Raw genomic sequence first — 22,554 nt, forward strand, 5'->3', positions numbered from 1 at the left:
ATTTGAAACCAAGCGGATATTTGATCATTTGAAATAGTAGGCTACACGAAGTAGGCTAATACGCGTCATTAAAGTAACAGCATACTGCATACACGTTATAATAAACCACAATCTGGGTCATCGCCGGTTTTTCTTTATTTGGTAATTGTAAGTAATAGGCCTACCATACTGATCTAACGAGAATGTTTTAAATGAACGAATCGTTTCATGCACTGAATCATTTTGTGACGCGAGCGAATGAAGAATTCAAACGATTCAAATAGAATCGAGTGTGAATGACAAAAATCTTTAGGCCTACACGTACGCGCTTACACGTTCCTCAATTAAATATATAAACACAATTCATGTTTATTTTTTTGGCGTCAAAGAAGCCTACTAGCTACACTAAACATATCGTACCAACTAACAGATTTACGAAAACTTCCCCAGCCAATGAGCTGCGAGCTTTCACGTTTTAACTCCGCCCTATTCATACTCTTTTCTTTCACAGCAGTGAGCTGTGTGCAGGACTGTCGCATATGATTCAATCCACATCATCTTCATCTTCTTCAGCATGAACCGAATGATAGCTGACGTGATGATTGAGTCTCAAAATGGTTAGGTGGGGAAGGATTATTCGGGGGTGTAAATTAAGACCTTGAAAGTAGCCTATGCCTTTGTTACATGTGGCGAGCGAAAGTTGAGTTGCCTCCGTACTGCATTTTCGTGAGATGCAAAGATACATTGTTACGGACTCTGAATTTTAAGCGTCGGCTCTGGTGCTGCTCATGTCGCACAGCGCTCATGCTGCATTGACAGTCAGTACTCTGGCTAGAGGCGAGTAGTAAGCAAGCCATCCTGTTCTCCGACGGCGACCACAGTGTTTGCCTCGAAACCGATTTTGCGCGCACAATGGCCGGACGCCGCGGTTGTGTGAATTCGCTATGGTCAGGGAGCGAGCGGGTTCGTATCGGAGAGCGACTGAAAGCCACCTTGGCCGGCATAATGGAACTAGACCTTCTCAGAGGACGCCAGCTGGAGATGGTGGATGCGGTACTGGACGTGAATGGAGCGCCCGCTCACCAGGAGGATAGACTGGAAAGGGTCGCCGAGGATGGTGCCGCAATCTCCCACAGGCAACAGGTCAGTGGGGGACGTGGGAAAATACCACAGGAATTATGTTCCTTGTAATTGTAACTTTGTTCTCGTCGTCGTGGTGGAACCCTGCTGGTGGCACCTGCTAAACGTTTTGGTGAGACTATAGCATCCAGTGGACTGAGCTCAGGTTGCATGACCTATACAGGACGCTGCTGTGTTTACATTTCAGAATTGTACAGACCTTTTTCTTCAACGTGTTAAGGTTGAGTTGGAGAGTACAAAGCTATTTTAGGCTAGGTTACTGCACACACAATGCATGTTGATTGCGCGATTGAAAAAAAAAATATATATAAAAAACCTCTTAGTGGTATCGTGGGGGACAGTAGGGTAAGCTGTCATTTTTAATTTGTCTTGCAAGCAAAAAAAGATATTAAACCAATATGCCTTATTATGTGTGTTATGTTTATCAGGTGAAGTGAGAAACCATTATAGAAATATGACTTTTCTGAAAAAAGTATTTGCCCCATGTTTGGGGGTAAGTTGAAACAATTTACATAAAATTTATTCAAACAAAATTACTAGGCTAATATATTTCTCTCATTCCATTTTTTCCAAACTTTTTATTAAAATTATTTCTCCCAGAAACCAACCAGAGAAAAGGCTTAATATTTCCTTGTAATTCAATAGAAATTGTAACATTTTGCAGTTGTATTTAGTTTTAAGTAGGCCTAAAGGTAATATGTTAATCCCCAATTTTCCATTTTGGAAAAATGCTTTATTAAATAATTAAATAATTTTGACACATTTTAAATGTTATTATACATTGTCAGTTCATCGACATATTATATTTTTAGATCTGTATAAATATGATTTGATATTAAATCAATTTCACCTGTCCTAGAAAATGTTTTGTCTTTTTTTCATAAAATGCTTTTTTTAATTTTTTTTATGCTTCTCGCAAATGTAGGCAACTGTTTATGAAGGGCTATTTCTTATATATATATATATATATATATATATATATATATATATATATATATATATATATATATATATGGTCATGTGACAAATAATAAATTTTGTAGATTAAGAGGTTGGCACAATTCACCCAATGAGATATCAATCCCCTATTAATCTACACTGTATATCTGTTTGTTGCACAGACAAAATGTTTTGGTTAAAAAAAATTGATTTTGTTATGGTGATGTGGCAGGACTCTTGACCAGGTATGGAGGACACACAAAAGGTGCTGTTCAGGTATGTGCTTGTGTAATGGGAGAAGGAGGGAAGTGTATGTGAGAGTTGACAATAGAAGCACCATTGTGTGTTTTTATATAATGGACAGTGCGCAAGTGAACTTCACAAAAATGAAATACATTTAATAGTGGCAGTTAGCTCACATTTCTTCTGTCCCTCACTTATTTTAGGGCATTTATATAATTATCCAGGATCTCCTAGATCAAAGTGATGTGGTTAAGAGCGTTTTCTTTCATAGCATACAAAATGGTTTTCACAATTTCAAAAGGCTTTTAAAGGACACTTACAAGTAGTCATTCAGTCCAGCAAAATGTGCGCATGAGAAACAGCAATATGTATCGAGACAAAAGTATGAGTCATCATCGGGGCAATGTTGTTGCCTCTCCACCTACGTATCTTCCATTTGCATAAACACCACATGGAAAAATGTTTCTGTTGTCAGCGTCACAGATATCACCTCTCCTCTGCTACCCGCTGAGGGAGAGAGGATGGAGGGAAATGGACAGAGAGATGGAGAACGGGGGTGTGCCATGCAGAGCAACTGATATGTTAACCCCTCACTAGGATGGACTGCTGTGCAATGGCTGAATGCAGTATCTGATTTCATAGCTACTATGCATATAGTCATTATTTAACTGATGTTGATTTATTAGACTATTACAATATGATGTTTTTCAGTCAAAGGTTTAATTGCTCAGATTCAGTGGCTGAAAAACTGTCTTCCTCCCACAAGACTCACCTTGTTATTATATGACATTAAACTATTTCCTGTGTCAGTGAGGGAATTGAATGAGTAATTCCTCTGTCAATGGAGATGATAGCCAGACTTGATATTCACCTCATTATTTCCATTATTTTATGTCCATTTGCATCATTAGCCTCATGAAATGCAGTTTTATGTGCCAAAGCACTTTTCACAAATTGATCGGTAGCTGGAAAATGGCCAGTGCACCCTGTGTGAGACCCATATCAGGTTTCAGGTTTCCCTATTGAGCAAATGCTTCTTCCAAGCCCCCTCCCCAGTGAAATTAAATAAATTGCAACTGTATACTGGGATAATGCAGTATAGATTCTAGATGTGCTCATAGGTCTTAAGGATTATTAATGGTTTGTGATAGTCTAGTCAATGTATATAATTTCAAAGAAGTTTTGCACTGTATTCGAAAAAATGAAACTGAGGTACGACGTTGCGAAATAAGTGGGGGGGTTTTTGTCGGGTGCATGTGAAAGTGTCAATACACGTGTTAGTTCATATTCCATCAGCAAAGAGAGAGTTAAAGTATTGCTGCTAAATCGGATGTGTGGGCGAGGAGAGGAGAAGGAGAGCGAGAAGGAGAGAGAGGGCAGGAAGAGAAGAGAGGCCTGACAGTTCTCTGAAGTGAAGTGGGGGAGGCAGTTATATCCAGGAGTGGTGGTGGTTGGGAGGGGGGTCTCACATAAGAGATGCCTCCTTCATGCTGTTCATCTCACTAGGCAACCCATCCCCCGTGCGCTCTACTTTTCTTCAAAACTTTTTTCTTTTGCTATCAGTTTCTTTACACTCCCCTCCATGAGTATTCCCCCTTCACCCCCTTCCCCCGCATGTCCTGCTCACTTTTTACACCGTATGTTTTTCCTTCCATATATATTTTTAGTCTTAAGACAAGCATTGCGGGTAAACTGCTAGAGCAGAGATAAGCCTGGTCAAAGTCTCTTTCAATACCCATTATCCCCCCTTCTTTTCTCCTTCACTCCTTTGTTTCATCATCTGTCTTTCTCCGCTCTGCTTATTAACCGCCCTCCCCCGACTTTTTTCATTTCGCCAATGCATCACCTGCATTGTCTGTGTAAAAGTCTGACAGAAGGTTGATCGGACTTAACAGGATATGCACAATAGTCCCTTGATTTGATGGGATTCCTTAGAAGTGTTTCAAGGGGAGATTTCTTGCAACAGGGGGAGGTTGGGGATCACAAACAGCTAAACCCAGTAAACACTATGCAGAATAGTGATTTAAAAGCCGTCATTTCTGTTTACACTGGGTTAACATGCATCTCTATTGACCAACTGTTATCATATTTCATAGGATTTCAGGGCTACAATCAATCATTCTCTACATCAGTGTTTTACTGTTGAAAGTTCAAAAAATAAAATTGCAACTGAGTTGTGGTTAACTGTTTAATTATTAACAGTTTGACACGTTTATATCAGGAATTGATGTTCTTTGTGTGTATACAATTATATGGTTATTTTCTGCTAAAACCATTAAAAAAGAAAAAGCACAAGTTATTTTTTTTATTGAGATTGACGATTGACAACTGAATAGGCGGTCCTTTGCTGCTGTCTGTGATTTCATCATGATTGATTAGCATTTATCTACAAATACATTGTACAAATACATGCATCATGATCATATGTTACCAGGTGTAAACGGGGTCTTTGTGTTATCACCTTATCTTGTAGTAATGTGACCCCTCCATCTGTTTCAGAGCCTGTCCCCTGCAAACCCTGATCTATCTTGCCTCGGCACTACAGGAGAGGGGATAAACTCACGCTGGTCTACGTTGTCCTGGGACATTCCGTCTGATCTACTGTCTTCTCAAACCCCAGACTTCCCGGGCACTGGACCACTTGAGTGCGACTCTAGACCTAGCTCAGGTGCTGATACGCCAGATTCCTCAATAATAAGCCTTTGTCATTTTGTAAAGTGCACTTTAGAATATTTTTTGGTGGATTCTTGGACCTTTAACAACACTAGGGATTCTGAAATCACGTTGAGGTGCTTTTCTAAAGCTGTTTTTATTCACTGAGTGAATTATGTGTTTAATCATTGTTCCACAGTATTGTTTCCCTTTTTAGTATTTGACATTTGGAGCATTATATAATTATTTAGTCACAGCTGGCTATTATTGGTGTTGTATGTTATTCAGCTGTGCTCGTCAAAATCTGGAGGAAAAGAGCTTTATATCAACTTTTTTAAAAGAGTATATATATGTGTCTAAGAAAAAGTATCTGAACCACTTGCAAATCTTACAATATTTTTACAGATCATACAATATATATTTTTATTATTATTTAGTAGACTACTGTCCTGAATACTTATCTTGTAGTAACATGACTCCCTCACCTGTATTATAGTCACACTCGCAAAAAAAACAACAAAAAAAAAATAGCTGAATTTATTAAAATGACCCTGTTCAAAAGTGTATGAACCATTGATTCTCAGTACTGTGTCTCGTTCCCTTGATGATCCGCAGCTGCTTGTGATGGTTGTTTATGAGTCCCTTGTTTGTCCTGAGCAGTTAAACTGTCCAGTGTTCTTCAGACAAATCCTTTAAGGCCTGCGCATTCTTCAGTTTTTCAGCATCTTTTGCATATTTGAACCCTTTCCAGCAATGACTGATTTTGAGAACCATCTTTTCAGAAAGCCGGATATACAGTTATTTATTTATTTTGGGGTCTGTATGATTATTATTTTTTCTTTTTGAAATGTAAAAAAGAAAAGAAAAAAAGTCTCTTACTTACTGATCCCAAACTTTAACGTAGTGTATATAAAAATACTGTTTAGTTCTTAGACATACACAGTACTTAAAACCAAAAATCATAAAATTAAAGCAAAACACACATTATAGCAACAACAGAAAATGTAATTTAATCTTACCAAAAGCCATACATATATTCATAGACAACATATCGCCGTCTATATGCTAAGACAAAAAAAGCAATGTTTTGATAGTGCCACAATTGCCTCTATTATAGTCTGCTAAAAAGATGGGATTGGAGAACATATTTTAACATAAATAAAATATAATAAAACACATTAATAAATCAATGTAATAAACAAAAAAATTGACGTTAATTAGCTCTACGTGATGAGATTAAACTTGCACAACACACTAGAACCTGTTTGGGTAAACTTTGTAGAGATTATCAGTCAGTGAAATGTCTAAATCAAAAGCAGTTATCCTTTAAGCCATCCCTGAAGAATGAGTCCTGCATGAAATTGTAATACATTTCACACAAGTGTATGACTCATAGCTTGGATGGCTTGGGGCTCTATTTGAAACAAATGATTCAGTGTTGACCTCTCAACTTAAACATGACACACAGTTTCTGTGTGTTTGGCAGTTCTCTTTTTACTTTGGCAAACATTAACCCTAGCTTTTTATGGCAATCCCATAATTTATATTGTCACCTCTGAAGAACTTCTCCCCCTAACACACTTAATTTCATCTATCATTCTCTTGTCCACAGGTTTTTACTCGGTCAGTGGGAGTTCTCTGTCAGACTCTTGTTACTCTGTATCCAGTGAGGCGGCTCCTGGAGGGTCAGTGAAAGTCAGCTGTAGGCCTCGCTCACTGGATCCTAGTGCAACTCAATGGAGGGAGGCTGAATCTCTTAGTACAGAGTGTCCTGGAGGCACAGTGGAGAAACAAGAAAGGAGACCCTTTTCTACTGGTATGACATCTTGCATCAATGCTATAAGGCCTTTGTTGGTCAATCTCAATAAACAAAAACGCCATATTTTATTTAAAATCAAAAGATTTACCTATTTGTATAAGCAAGAATTGTTAAAAATACTTACACAGTATGATAGTATTTGTTGTACATTTGTATAATTTAATTTAAGACCATTTTAAATATGACTTAATTTTAATAGGAATTGAAAACTAAAAAGTACAACAAAGAAATGTAAATGCCCATATGCATAATTATTACTTATAGTTATAAATTTGGTGGGGATGTGCTTATTTGTCATGAAAAGTCTCAATGTAAAAATAGAATGTGACCTTCATTTTTATGAAGTATTGAAAACAGTTTAGCTGTTTTTTTTCCCTATCATGTGTTTGGTGATACATTGACATTCAAAAGTTTAGGGTAAGAAAGATATATAAAAAATAAAAATAAAAATACAAATTTATTTAGCAAAGGCACATTAATTTGAGAAAAAAGTCAAGACATTTATAAAATTAATACTAATAAAATTAATAATTAAAACAAAATACTGTACTTTAGAACTTCTGTTCTATTCATTAAAGAATCCTGAAAAACATTTCACACAATTTAAGCAGCACAACTGTGTTAATAAACTAACTATTTAGCACCAAATTCCTATGTTAGAATGATTTCTGAAGAATCATGTGACATGGAAGCCTGCAGTAATGATGCTGAAATTCAGCTTTGCCATCAAAGGAATAAATAATATTTTAAAACGGAACCCCGTTAATTGAACTTTAAATAATATTTCGCAGTATTACTATTTTTAGTGTATTTTTAATTTTAATGCAGTCTTGGTGAGATTAAGAGACTAATTTCCAAAAATATAAAATGTGTATATATATAACTGTGTGTGTGTATGTGCGCATATATATATATATATATATATATATATATATATATATATATATATATATATATATATATATATATATATATGCACACATTATATAATGTTATTCTTTTTATAATTTGTCATTTTAATGCATCTAATTAAAATAATCACATCATTTACTGTATACTTAAAGCTGCTGTCCATAACTTTTTTTTTTTGCGTTGAAGATTTACAAAATTATATGAGAGTGTTCAACATGAATCCATTTTCCAAATCGTGTTTTTGTATTACCCTGAATCATTATGGTACACTTGTTATAATTGTATAATTGTAGGAACCGCTGCGTGACTCGCCATAAACATAAACAGAGAAAAGTAGCTCTGGCTGCAATGTTCTTCCACAAGACTTATATGCAGATCTGTTTATTAACCACTTAAGCACAAAAAGTTACGGACTGCAGCTTTAATAAGGACAATGTAAATAATATTTTTTTTTCTTTTTTCTTTATGAACAGGGGATCTTGAGCTCAATAGCTTAATGTTCTTGACAGACATTTGTTCCAGTTTGGGAGGGATTCACCCAGGTTCTCTTTTACCTTCTTCCAACTCCAGTCCACAGCTTCAGATGGACCCCAGATTTTGCTCCGACCTAGTTTCTCGAAAGACAAAAGAGGTGTACCCTTACCCTAGTCCACTCCATGCTGTGGCCCTCCAGAGCCCCCTTTTCACAACCTACCAGGAACCTTCCCCCACCCGCCTTTCCCCCAGTCCAGAGAGTGAGCAGCTTGTGGAGCCAGGGCTTGATCAACCTCCCTTGAAGAGCCAGTCCGCAGCCTCTCCTTCCTTTACTCAGCTGGAGAAATACATCAATAGATTAGTCCATCAGCATCACTGCAGGGTGGCTGCTGAAACTTCCAGTCGTGGACACCAAATAAACATTGCAGGTGTTGGTTATGAGGGACTCCACCCAAGAAGTGCTTCCTCCTCCAGCCTGTCTGGCGGTAGTGTGACTCCTTGTAAGTCTATCCTGGGCAATTCAGCGAGAGTCAGCCTCAGCAGTATTGGTAAACATGCAAGTCGCAATTCCATCAACCTCGGAAACTTGCCCTCCGTGACAGGGGAGGATTTCAACATCAGCTTCCACTTGAATCTGAATTTGAACCTAAATCCGAACCTAAACAAGACTTTGAGTTTTGATGCTAAAAATGTGAAAGAAGAGGTTTCAGGATCATGTGGGCATCTCTCCGCCAACATAGTCACTCCAACTGCTTCCCCTTCTTCTTCAACCTCCACCATCACCAGCACTCCAAACTGGAGCAGGAGACCAAGGATCTCAACCTGCCCTTCCTCAGTGAATCACCGTGGGTCTCTGGAGATAACTGGAAAGACCTTTGGTCCAGTGGGATTCTCCAAGTCTCTAGACTGGAGTGGAGCCTCAAGGGAAGAGGCAGAGGGTTGTCCTCCAATCAAAGCTTCAGACAGCCCTCTCAAAATGAATGAGGACTCTGCAGTTGTATGTGAGATCTCTCGTGTATCTGGACTGCCAAGATCTGTAGTTCTTGGTTTGATGGAGGAAGGGGTAGAGTTGGATGCTGAATGTTTTAGGAACGACCGAGAAAGAGGTGTAGGTTCTGCTTCTCCGAGTAATGTTCCTACACTGTACTCTTCCCGGTCATCATTTCAGCACTCGTTTGGAATAGAACGAACTAATCTGACACCACAATCCAATGTCTGGATGGGTGCAGGCACAGGACAGGATTACCTATCTCAACAGAATCGCCTACAAGTTTCCCACTCGGATTGCAATTCAGCTCTGACATCACAGTCAGGTAGCCCCCATTCTGACAATTCTGGACTCACGCCTACTCGTTCTTCTCCCATTCTGCCTTTTCCACATAATCAGTCAGACTCCGCCTCATCTCCAGGCTCTTCCCACACCAGAGTTCATTCCCCTCCTCGGCTACTTTCAAATTCACCCTTCACTCCTGCCCAGCTGTCTGTATTTCGGCGTGACTCCCCGTCTCAGTGCTCTCTTCCACGCTTTCATCCATGTAGTTCCCCACTGGAGGGTCCCATTCGACCTCGTGGAGGGTCACTCAGGCAGAACACAGGGGCTGGATGGAGGCCTCAAGAAAGAGGCTGGAGGAGGAGTGGGGATGGAGAGAGGCTCTACCAGGGCAAACATGCCTCCAGAGAACTTATCCGAGCATCCACAGTGAGTAGCTATTCAGGCAGAGACTACGGCACTGGATGGGAGGATGAAATGAGCACTCAAACACCTAAAAAGGGTGGAAAGTTTTGGAAGGGGTTTGAAACACGATTTTGGGGAAGAGAGGATGACGACGACAGAGATGAGAGAGCTGGAGGATTTGGTTGGAGGCACACCTCGCTGAAAGAAACCTCGTCCAGTAGGCAAGATCAAAGAGGGAACAACTTAAAAAAGAAAGGAACAAGTTGGGACAGTCGGAGTTCCAGCCTCCGGTTGTCCAGAAGAGCATTATTTCGAAGTGAGTCTCAGGGAATTCTCGATCCATATTCTCAGAAACGAGAAAGCAATCAGTGGCGTTCCTCGTTTGAGATCAGCCGTGCAGGACGAGGCTCTGAACGTGCTCGCAATCTTGTGCGAAAGGAGGAGAAACATCATTCTTCAACTGCCAGTCTTTTCCATCTCTCTCGCTCCCAGAGCCTGGAGGGAAGCAGTCACTCCCTTTCTCCTCTTTCGTCTCCATCCCTCTCACCCTCGCCACCCCCATCAGCTCCTCTTACCCGTTCCAGATCGTTCCGCGACCTTGGCAGGAAAGTGTTTGGCTCTATGAGGTCCCTCAGTTTCAATAAAAATCACAAGTCAAAAAAGAAAGATTAGTAATAATGTTTCAAAATGGGACCATGCTGCCAACTTTTCCAAACTTACGATTTACTCTTATTTTGCTTGTTTAGGTAAATCTGCATGCCATGCTGTGTTGTGGTCTGTGCACTCTTATGGTCATAGTGGTGCTGGTGTTGTTTTTACTATGAACATATTATGCTTAAAGTATATACTGACCAAATACAAAATATGTTTGAACTCATGCTCAGGACTTTGGAAAAAAGATTAAATGATTGTTAAAGTGCTGAAATGTCATGAAATATCAATAAAAGTATTTCCAATTTAATATGATCCTTGTTTTTCTTGGCAATGACTGAATAGGCTGCTACTTCTGAGTGAAGCGTACTAAGTTTTGTGGTACAAAAGGATTAAAGTCAGGATATAATATCACATACAAAACTCTGCTGACTTAATGTCTAATCGCAGCATTCCCCTAATCATATTAGCATAATCCATTAACAATCTAACAACAGCTTGTTTGCATACTCAGTTTCAAGTGGCAAATTATGCATTGGTTTCTTTTAAAAAAAATATTTATTAGGATGAACAAACAAGACAAAACAACTTTCATCTGAAAAAAGAAACACCCGCAGCTAGAAGAAACTGAAAGCAACACAGCAGTTTGAAAACATATTAGCTATACAATACTAGATTACAATGCATTTGAAGTGACTTAAAATTCTCTTTCAAGCTGCCACAGTGCACCAGAATTCAGCCACACATTTCATCCTGCCATGGACCACTAACCTTCAACACCAGTAAATGCCATACACAGCAAATTATCCATGCCCTGAGGCAAAACATCCCACTTCCTTCAGGATGCCGTCAACTACGCTCATTTAACTTGACGCATGTTCCTCCGCATAAGTCATGTGTTAGACCATTTAGACTAGTTTCTGTGTCTTCTCCTCTGCTAACTGCTCCTCACCCTGTTTCTGTTTGTTGAACATGCCTTTGTACAGCGCCTTCTCCTTCTGGTAGTCTTGGCTGAGTCTCTCCTCCACTCGCTGCAGCTGTTTCTTTACATTGGCATCTGAGAAATAAAGGATAAAATAAATGTCACCGTTTTTCCCAATTAAAGCATTTACATGAATTTGATGTAAAAACTGCACCGTGCAAAGCAGAGGTGTTTGATCTTACTACCGCTGAAGAAAATGGATCACAACACTACATTACACTGGCTTAATTTAACATGCTGACTCCCCTGTGAACACTATCTGAAAATCCCTGGATGCGTATTAGTTATACCACTAGTTCCCAAACCCTTTTCTCTGGGGACTTTTTTTTTTTTTTTTAACCACACTTCTTAAAGGGATAGTTCACCCAAAAATGGAAATTCTGTCATCATTCAATCACCCTTCAGCTGTTCCAAACCTGTATGAATTTCTGTGCACAAAAGAAGATATTTTAAAGTATGTCCTAAATGACCCCATTGACTTCCATTGTATTTTTCCAAGTTTTTCCAACTGTTTGATTACCCATATTCTTCAAAACATCATCTTTTGTGTTCAGCAGAAAAAAAGAAATTCATGCAGGTTTGTAACAACTTGATAGTGATTAAATGATGACAATTTTTGGGGGGGTTAACCATCCCTTTAACAGCCACATAAAAAAAAAAACATTTCAAAATATTCACTTTTTATTTAACAGGGCAAGCAAACATTTGTAAATATATTTAATATATCCAAATCATTTTTAATGGGAACACTTGTCTGGCTTTTTTCAATTATATAAGGAGTAACTTAAATGATTTCCATACAAATATCATAGCAAGTTTTTCAGCCTGTATCATTCAGAACGTGATGACATTTAACCATGTATTTTTAGATGACTGTTTATACAGGACACCTTGCATATAAATATAGCTAATGGAATGCAGGGGTCCCGTCACATGTTTTTAAACTATTTTTAACTTGACTAACTCTTAACGTTGGTCATGGGACAGATAAAAATATAAAAGCAAAGATTGTACATCCATATATACATAATTAAATTGCAAAAAGTATCCTGTGTGAACCCGTATTTTAAAGGTGTCATGAACTGGTTTCTAAAAAATGTTATACTGTTGTCTGAGGACAACTAATGACGATTGCGTGGTTTTTACAATTAAAAATATCATAATGAATAATAGGCTATTTTCTACCCTTAACTAACTATCCATTAATAGTGGATATTAATAGTGCACTTAACTATCCATTAATTTTTGTTTGTTCCAAAAAAAAAAAATGTGTGTACTGTGCTTACTTAACTGAGACTTCTTACAGCTCTTACAGGTTGTTGGCCTTGTTTGTTTCGTTGCTTCTATTGCTCTCCCCTTTTTTGTAAGTCGCTTTGGATAAAAGCGTCTGCTAAATGATTATATGTAAATATACCCTGGTTATGAGCCTCTCTCATGGAACGCTAAGTTGTTATGGGTGGGCTGCACTGAAGAAAGCCATTGCTATTACTGGATAATATTTGCATATTATAATGAGCAACTGGAATGATTATATGCCCACAGGGCTTGCAAAATGATTTATCTCTAATCCACCCATTATTAATTGGAATGTTATTTTTTTTTATTACTTGCACTGCCTGATCTGTGGATATACACACACATTAAACAATTTAATTTGAAAGCCATGTTTCTAGCATCTGTAAAACAGCATTTTACCATCTTAAAAATAAATCTAAATTATGGCACATGCTTTCAATGACAAATGTTGAACAGTTAGTTTATGTGTTCATGACCTCAAGGCTAAATTATTGTAATGCTCTACTGGTTGGTTTCCCTGGCTTGCTTAATAAACAAAACGCAGCAGCTCGAGTTCTTACTAGAACCAGGAAGTATGACCATATTAGCCCGGTTCTGTCAACACTGCACTGGCTCCCTATTAAACATTATATACATTTTAAAATCCTTCAAATTACTTACAAAGCACTAAATGGTTTAACTCCCCAGTACATGAGTGAGCTCTTAACGCATTATACTCCATCACATCTTTTGCAGTCTCAAAATTCTGGCCAGTTGATAATACCTAGAATATCTAAATCAACTGCAGGCGGTCGATCCTTTTCCTATTTAGCACCTAAACTTTGGAACAGCCTTCCTAGCATTGTTCGGGAAGCAGACACTCTGTCAGTTTAAATCTAGACAAAAAACACATCTCTTTATTGTGGCATACTCATAAAAAACATTATCAATTTATATTTTTCAAATCAATTAACTGATTGTTAGGCTACATTAAATAGGTCAGCCAGAACCAGGAACTTCCCATAACATCTGATGTACTTGTTACATCAGAAAAAGGATGGCATCTACGCTAATGGTAGTCTCTCTGTTTATCCCGAGGTTTACTGCAGTCAGCCAGATCCAGGCTGTATCCAGATCAGATGGTGGACCTGTGCCTGGACATGACCAACAAATCCCTGTGTCTGCAGAGGCCGTGTCAAATAGTCTGCCCTCTGAAATTGTCTCATCGACATGGCATCCTCAATAAACCTGTCTCCTGCTTGATGACTTGGATCCTTCAAATATTCCAATTTAATTATTGTTTAATCGACACGTTATCCTCGATAAACCCGTCTCCGGCGTGATGCCTCCCATCTTTTAAATATTCAGATCTAATAAGACTTCTGACATGTAAGGTTCCCAGAATAATAATCATAAACTGTTTGGTAATTGGCCAGAGGAGAACAGTTCTCATGAACGTGAGAAGCAAAAGAGATGTCTAGACGTGGCTCTCTGCACTTTAAGTGTATGTGCAGAGAAAACAGAGTTCTTACGCGTCTTTCCACGAAACGGTTTAAAATCGTCTTAAACAAAAAAAAAGAGAGACATAAACCAGGCTTTCTAGTTTCTAAATAGCAAGCAGATTTTTTGATGACAAGCAACTGAAAACCATGATCTCTCTCAAAATCTGGAGCTTAAATATTGAAATCGGTTATTTGATGGGGAGCCCCTGTGGAGCCAGGCCTGGGAGAACTGTAACCCTGACTGAGCCTTGTTTCTCCCAACTTCCCAAGGTTTATTTTTCTTCATTATGCCACCTGATTGAGTTTTGGTTCCTTGCCACTGTCGCCTTTGCTTGGCTTGCTCAGTTGAGGACAACATTTTTTTAACTAAATGTCCAAATAAACGTAATTACTAAACTAAATTAACCACATCAACTAAATTACTGATCTGCCCACATGGTCGCTATATGATAATTGAAATGAGCTAGATAACATAACCATTTTCTCCAGAGTGGCTGTACTGCCAAATCAAATTATGTTGCATTATTTTCCTGTTAATACTGTAAAGCTTCTTTGAAACAATTGGCATTGTAAAAAGCGCTATATAAATAAAGGAGACTTGACACACACACACACAAGCCTCACTGCAGATTCAGATAAATTGGCGTGATCAAAACTTCTGCGATTGTATTTTTGATGTAACAACGCACATATTGAAAGGAATGTTATTTCACTATTTATGAGTCACTGGCTTCACAACGGGTTTAGGTTTTGGTAGCCCATCTGGAATACACAGCCCTGGGACGTTGGGCTTTTTGAGCCCTGGCCCATACAGGTCCGAGTCTGATCCTGAATCGCAATTAACCAAGAACACATCAAATAAAGGATTCTCCAGCCTGTTACAGCGTGCTAGTTAGTTAGTACACAAAATCAATATCAAACGATCTGTAACAATGCAATCCTATCACATATATATATATATATATATTTTTATAGTCAAATTAGTGTGTTGCTTCATTCATTCATGCAATTTCATCCTGTCTACACATCCAGTCTCTTGTTTCCAAACAAATCCATGTTGAAATGAAGGAACAAACGCACAATGTCTTACTCACGTGAGCTGGATCTTCATAAAAAATAAAGTTAATTCATGCATTCATAATCTTTGAATTCGAAGGAAGCTTTCCACAGGCACAGCTCAATATCTTGCCATCTTCTGCATGGTAATTGTTTGGTATCGCGATCCGATAAGTTCCACGTAGGCTCAAATTTTTGTAACATTTCTTGTACAAGTCAGTGGGTGGGGCTACAGAATCAGACTTTGTTCTGGAACGTCACAGCCTGACATATTCTGAGATCAAGCGTTTGTTGGGCCTGGTGTCAATAAAAGCTTTTCTTTGACTAACAAGGACGTTTTCAGCTCCGTAAAGGATATTCTTATAACACAATGAACTTTTATATACCAAAGGCTGAATGAAAAGTTGATTTCTCAATTCCTGAGCCCTTTAAACGTTCAATTATTTTTCTCAGATATCTGTCGGTTTAAAACTGATAATTGTATTAACTAAAAATAATTCAACCCCTGCAGCAGGTTTTGAAACCATGAAAGACAAGAAAAGGTGGGATGTGTTTGGTTTTTACCGTTAGGCTTCCCTCTGCTGGCCTGTATGAGGTACTGTCGAGCAGTCTGAGCATCACCCAGTTCTAATGAGGCCACTCCAGCTCTGTACAGGGCCTTAATGTCACCTGCCCTCCAATGGAGCACTTTCAGACTGTACTCTAGCACACGGGTATAGTCCACCACCTCTCGCTGTAGCAAACATGCTGTGAGACACAGAAATAGGTAGAGGAGAATGCTTTTCCAGATAAGTTTTGCATACACTACAGTTCAAAAGGATTTGTTTTGAGTCTATAAGATTTTATTCATGTTTTTAATTAAAGTCTCTTATGCTCAGCAAGGCTGCATTTATTTGGTCAAAGTACACTAAAAACTGTAATAATTGTAATATTTCTAATATATTTAAAAATGTAATTTATTCCTGTGATGGCAAAGCTGAATTTTCTGCAGCCATTACTCCAAAAATATGTGGAAACTGATCAGTTTTGCCCATGATTCTTTGAAAAATAGAAAGTATTATCTCCTATTTCTTATATGACTAAAATGGGAAACTGCTAGTGTTACAGGTTTTAATATGTGGTCAAGATGATATGCTAAGCACTAGCAAAGAGTGAAATCAAATAATAGGACCCTAGTAACACTGTTGGTGAAATAGATAGAAACTGTACTGCTGAGATGGTTTGGAGGTTTTAAAACAATAGAAAATCAATAACCCAAATGGTATGATAAAGTTTTTAACATAGTTAAAAAGTTGCTTCAGATAAATGTTTCTTCAAAATTATTACAATTTACTGTTAGCCTTACTTTCTCACACTGCCAAAGTGCTTTCTTGTAAGAATTACAAACCTGCTAAATTATTATAGCAGTCTACTTGAGTGCTCCTCAGCAGGTCCTCCTGCCCCTGGTTCAGTTTAGGCACCTGAGCCCCAAACCCTTCCAGGGCAGCGTTCACTTCAGAGTCCAGGCCACGGAGAACGAGCAAAGCACGATGATAACGTCCGATGGCAGTGCGCACATTTTTCTCTCGGTAGAATCCATTCCCCTCTGTCTTTAACCGAATGGCATCCTGAAGTTGTGAGTCCAAACGGGAAATCGATGATCCTCCAGTGGCTCCCAAACATGACGAAGCACCGGCCGATGCCTCTGAGCCACCATCCCCTGCAGTAGGATCTAAAGCCTGCCACACATAACAGATGACAACATAAAAACACTGCATTTTTAACACATATAGCCACAGTTTCTGCATTAGGAAATAAATCTGTCAAAAAAGACAGTATATGCTGGCTTTAGAAGGGTCTCCCATTCTGGCCAAACCAAATTGGTGTAGCTAGTATCCCAGTGCCCACTAAAACCTCAAGCAGACCAGCCTAGCCTAACCAGACAGGGAGACAAGCTAAGACCAGCAAACCACCTTTTCCAAACACTGACCATTACCATGTTTATTCATTAGGTGTGTAGTTGACACATCTTACTAATAAATAAATCCAAGCAAACGGGCACACAAAATATGAGGACGTGCAATAGAGTATACATCATTAAAAAAAAAATCACATAACTTTTTGAAATCTAACCAGATCGTCTCATTGAACTTCAGCTGCGCCTATCACAGCATGCATCAGTAAATTGCCTCACTTTTATGAAAAATAAAAGGAAACAACACATGCCAAGTACATTTTTACCGTTTCGTCCATGGCGTTTAAAGCTTTAAAATGGTTGCAGTCTGCTTAGAAGCCAGTTTATTGAAGAAAATATTGTTGGGACGTTAAAGAAACAATTCTGACACTCTTCTTCGTCGATATGGTTGCTGCAGCACAAGTGACAATACTGCTTCTACCGGTGAACATGAATAGCGCAACAACACATGAGCGATATCACATCTATAGCCTATATTTCCTATACTGAATTAATTGCCATTTTGGAGCGGATTTCTCACCTAAAGTTTATGAACGGGTTATTAACTATTTAACCTAAACTGTTGCATGTATAGGTCATGTTAGAATATCAGTCTGTGAATGCCCAATCCATCGGAAATGGAACTGTAAATAATTTTTGGATGAGAAGAATCCTATTATAAACATTAGCTGTCATACCAAAGCTTTTTTTCAAGTGGAAATTAAATGAGCCTTCTCTTTCTACTATTCATAATTTTCTGTCTTCATAATTAGCCAACTATTTTCTTTCTAAATTTAAATTGGACATCTCTTCACAGTGCATATTCTGTAATTCTAATCTTTAAACCATATTTGTGTTAAATGTGAGTTGGAAAGATGTCTTGGCTCATAGCAAAACTTTTTATTTTTGAAATAATGAATGTAGCCTACTGTTTTGGATTTGAGACTCAAGGAGGAGGTCATATGACTGGTTAAAACTGTCTGTGGCCAATTTTAACTAATTTAAAGTCACACTGATTCTAAGCCCAATTTTTATTTTAAGCTCAAGTTATTTTATGACTCTAGCTCTTTGTTCATCAAGAAAACTGCTAAAACCACTTTAACCATATTCAGTGAATTAAACTAAATTAAAAAGGCTGCCCTACCATATACAATATATCATTATAATGGATAATAACGTTATTATGGACTAACTTATTAAAATAGGCTACAAACAGAAATGACACTGTACAGACACTTTCTAGGAGAAAATCAAAGCGCATCACAAAACAATACACAACAGACAAGGGGATTAAATCTCAATAATTACACCACTATACTTTTATTATAGGCATATTGTTGCATAATTGTTAAATTGTTAAAAGATCTGAGAAGCGAGTTTGTTTCAAATAAAAAATTTGAGGAAGGGAATTTGAACAATTCTGTTTATGGATAAAAAATAAAATCAAACAAAATAAAGAAATTGAAGATATACTTGGAAGCATCAGTAGCCTATAGGCCTAATATCAAGATATCTTTTCAATTTAGGATTATAAACTAACACAAATTGAGTCCCAAGCGTTATACTAGAATGATTTTAAGTTTTTGCTCGTTGTGATAGGAAACAAATAGGATAACTCAATGTCATGCTACCTTCTACCAGGACCAATTTGATGTAACGTTAGCCTATCAAATGTCAGCATTTCGTTGTATTTCTTTTAAAAGCTGGCCGGTGGGTCTAAACTGTTGCAATTTTTGGATTATAAAGTCTGCATAAACGCCAGACAGTAGCTGTTTCCATCGGTAACAACAACTAGTGTGACGTTTGACGTTTTTTAGAGAGTCTCTGCATGACGAATGACCCATTTTCAAGTCTGGCTGTAATCGGCCTTACATAACGCTGATCCACTGACCGAATTAAGCTTTAGGGGTGTGGCGCTGCCTTTCTCATGGAAACAACTCTCCACTTACTTTCGCAGACATTAATTATACATTTAAATTAAATAAATTAAACAAATATTTGATATAAAACTAATTCAGTTTTGAAGCTCTATATTCGCGCGGAGCCTACGTGCAGATCGTGCGTCAGCGTCACGCGCAGTCCAAAAGTCAGAGAGCACCATAGGGAGAACACTGAGCAGAGAACCGTTGTGTAAGCGTCCCGCCGCCGGAGGGGAGGAGTCCAGACACAAATACACTGGCTGTAAAATTCCATTGTATTTTATATTTACTTTCGAAAAACAATCATCGAGATTCCTTCAGGTAAGCCTCTTCCCCTACCCACAGGCTAAACTAATTTTCGAGTACATGGAGCTGGATCGGCGACTCTTGCTGGCTCACTGCGCCGCCCACACCCTGTCCGTTATCGCTGGACTCCTGGTGGTCGTACCGCTCGCCTTAAACGGGTCCGCTTTTAAGGGAAGGTGCGCGCTGTTTAGTCAAGGCTTCTGGAGGACGGAGAACCAAACGGTGGGCGAAGGAGAGTCCAAATCAGTCACCCATCTGGTGGTCCAACAATGGGGTCCACTGGCCGCCTGTCAGTTCGCCACATTTGTCGGTGTGTTTACAGTGCTGTACGGCGCAGTTCAGGGCTGGAGGAGCCTTTTCTACCTCCATCGGCGGCATGATGAGTGAGTGTTCATGTGACTTAGAACAAAATAAAACATTACAATTGTAACATTACAAATCTATATAACAGTAGAAACTTGAATTGGCATATTTGATCAAATAAATTAAATTAAACTATATGTTGTTACAGCAATTTTTTTTTATAGCAAAACAATATAGTATTCAATCTATTTTGTATTAAATTAAATATCAAATTAGCTATATACAATGTAAAATGTTTTTTTTAATTATTTATTTAAATACAATATAATTATACTTATTTGGTAACACTTTATAACAAGGTTTCATTTGTTAACATTAAATATTAAATGAATAATGCTATATAAACTAACATGAAATAACTATGAGCAATACGTGTGTATTTACTGTATTTGTTAATGTTAATTGATAAAAATCCAGCTTTTCATTGTTTGTTCTTGTTACTTCACAGTGCATTAACTATGTTAACAAGTACAACTTTTGATTTGAATAATGTATTAGTAAATATTGACATGAACATTAACAAAGAATAACAAATGCTGTAGAAGTGCAGTTTGTTACTAATGAAACCTTATTGTAAAGTGTTATTACCTATGTTAAATATTGTTTTAATATTTAATAATTAAATATGCTATTTTTGTTTAATATCTTGAAATTGAATATATAATATAAATAATATATAATATATAATTTTAATAAATGTAGAACAAATGTTGCAATTATAATATGGCCATTAGACAGGCCTTAATTGTGTCAGAAACTAAACTGTGTTTCTTCGTTTCACTTTTTTTCCTTGCAGCACGCTGTTCTCCGCCTTCCTCACGCTGCTGCTGAGTCTATGTGTGCTGTTCCTCTCCGGAGGGGCCAGTGTCACTCTCACCCTGGGTCTGGTGTCCTGGTGCAACACTGTTACAGATCATAACACCAGACCCTACAGGTACATAAAGCTTTAAATCTTCAAGCTAATGTCAAGTTTGCACATGCACGATTGCACTTTTCATGAATAGATTAAATGGCTACATGTTTTAACTTAGTGAAGAATTTAATCATTCTCTTTCTCTTCAGTTGTGCCGAGTCACAATCTGTTCCTCTATATCTGGACGTTGAGACATCCTCTTTCTACTCCGAGCTCAATTGTGCGCAGGTAAAGAAGCAATTGAGTGCAAATGACTTCGGTCTGAGATCTGTGTTGCAGTTCAACACACCATGCATATTTTACAGGTTCATGAATGATCCTTAGTGTGTCTCTCTTTGCAGATCTCTCTGTGGTGCGTAACAACTCTATGGTTGGCTCACTCTATTTTGTCCTTCCTGAGGCTCTACCATTCCCACAGTCAGCAGATTAGTGGACCGTGTTTATCCAGGGAGAAGGAACTCCTCCTGGGCCAAGCGGGATGCCTCATTCATCATCCGCATCAACACTCGCACCCTTCTCACACTTCCAGTGTTTTTATTTAGCCACACAGTGTTCATGGAAGTTGCACTTTGAGGTTGATCTAAGGCCAGTTTTATTGATTGGAAAGGAACAACAAAATTGGCCCAAGATTAGCGTAAAAGGGAATGAACTTCTAATCTAAACTGTCAGTCCCCACACTTATGCATGTTACATGTTAGAAAAAACCTCAGTAATCTGAATTATCCTGGGTATCATTTATTTGTTACTTTTTATTCATTTGTTGAAAAGTTTTAGTTGAAAAGTTATGTAGTTTGTAGTGCTTACATTGAGGTAAAATATTTTGTGCACACCCATGTATAACTTTGCCATAACAAATGTCGAAGGATCCTCAAATAGATATATATATATATATATATATATATATATATATATATATATATATATATATATATATATATATATATATATATATATATATTGCTCTAATAATGCATCGCTCTTGCCATATGCAAGATGTTGTCTAACGTTGTATGTTCAACCATATAATGTGAATTTTAAGTGAATGGGAAGGAAGGACTAGCCCGTTGCATGTGCTTAAGTCAGACCCATGATTGTTTTGTACTGTGAACGTATACGCGTACAGCGTGACATTTTGCACTCAAGCCAGACATTCTTTTTCTAATCTTATGAAGGTTTTCTTTATATGAAGCTGTTTGTGTTGATGCAACCTCCTAGTTCAAAAGCCACTTTTGCTGGCAGAAATTCAGAGGATAAGCTGGAAAAGCTAGGAGTGTAATAAGATGGAATGTGAGGAATGTTGCTCATCATTTTTGAGTCCTGAACTTTTGACCAGAAGGATTGTTGTGAAACACAAACGGCTGAATAAGAAACAGGAGGGATACGATTGAGAAATGTACAATCATGGCTTGGAAATGTGATTATTTGATGCGTGTGTTTTATACTGATGTTTGTATCCACTATGTCCTATTTATCTCTGAACTTAAGTAAAGGTAATACAAAATGGTGTCTTGATATTGAGTCAATTTTGTTTAACAAAAAAGACAAAAATTATATATACATATACACATACATATATATACACATATATATATATATATATATATACACATATATATATATATATACACACACACATATATATATATATATATATATATATATATACACACACACACACATATATATATATATATATATATATATATATATATATATATATACACACACACACACACATATATATATATATATATATATATATATATATATACATATATTTATATATACACACACACATATATATATACACACACATTTTTT

The 22,554-nt window shown here is 37.6% G+C and overlaps 3 protein-coding genes across 3 annotated transcripts; 2 read left to right on the top strand and 1 right to left on the bottom strand.

Annotated features, from left to right (window-relative positions):
• The first annotated feature begins 490 nt into the window (after positions 1–490).
• On the top strand, positions 491–10,794 carry si:ch211-168f7.5 (uncharacterized). Its single transcript, XM_067457289.1, has 4 exons — positions 491–1,122; positions 4,801–4,969; positions 6,566–6,769; positions 8,158–10,794. Exons 1-4 carry the CDS (start codon positions 892–894, stop codon positions 10,503–10,505), a joined length of 2,952 nt encoding a protein of 983 aa, XP_067313390.1. The 5' UTR covers positions 491–891; the 3' UTR covers positions 10,506–10,794.
• On the bottom strand, positions 10,769–18,090 carry ttc9c (tetratricopeptide repeat domain 9C). The gene is made up of 4 exons (XM_067457292.1): positions 17,520–18,090; positions 16,687–17,017; positions 15,864–16,046; positions 10,769–11,541 (listed from the first exon to the last, which is right to left on the bottom strand). Exons 1-4 carry the CDS (start codon positions 17,529–17,531, stop codon positions 11,393–11,395), a joined length of 675 nt encoding a protein of 224 aa, XP_067313393.1. The 5' UTR covers positions 17,532–18,090; the 3' UTR covers positions 10,769–11,392.
• Positions 18,091–19,098: 1,008 nt separating this feature from the next.
• Positions 19,099–21,382, top strand: zgc:153018 (Transmembrane protein 179-like). Its single transcript, XM_067457290.1, has 4 exons — positions 19,099–19,840; positions 20,617–20,754; positions 20,883–20,961; positions 21,075–21,382. The coding sequence occupies exons 1-4, from the start codon at positions 19,518–19,520 to the stop codon at positions 21,273–21,275; spliced, it is 741 nt and encodes a 246-aa protein (XP_067313391.1). The 5' UTR covers positions 19,099–19,517; the 3' UTR covers positions 21,276–21,382.
• The last annotated feature ends 1,172 nt before the right edge of the window (positions 21,383–22,554 follow it).

Source organism: Pseudorasbora parva, chromosome 11 (assembly GCF_024679245.1).
Source record: "Pseudorasbora parva isolate DD20220531a chromosome 11, ASM2467924v1, whole genome shotgun sequence".
Classification (NCBI taxonomy): domain Eukaryota; kingdom Metazoa; phylum Chordata; class Actinopteri; order Cypriniformes; family Gobionidae; genus Pseudorasbora; species Pseudorasbora parva.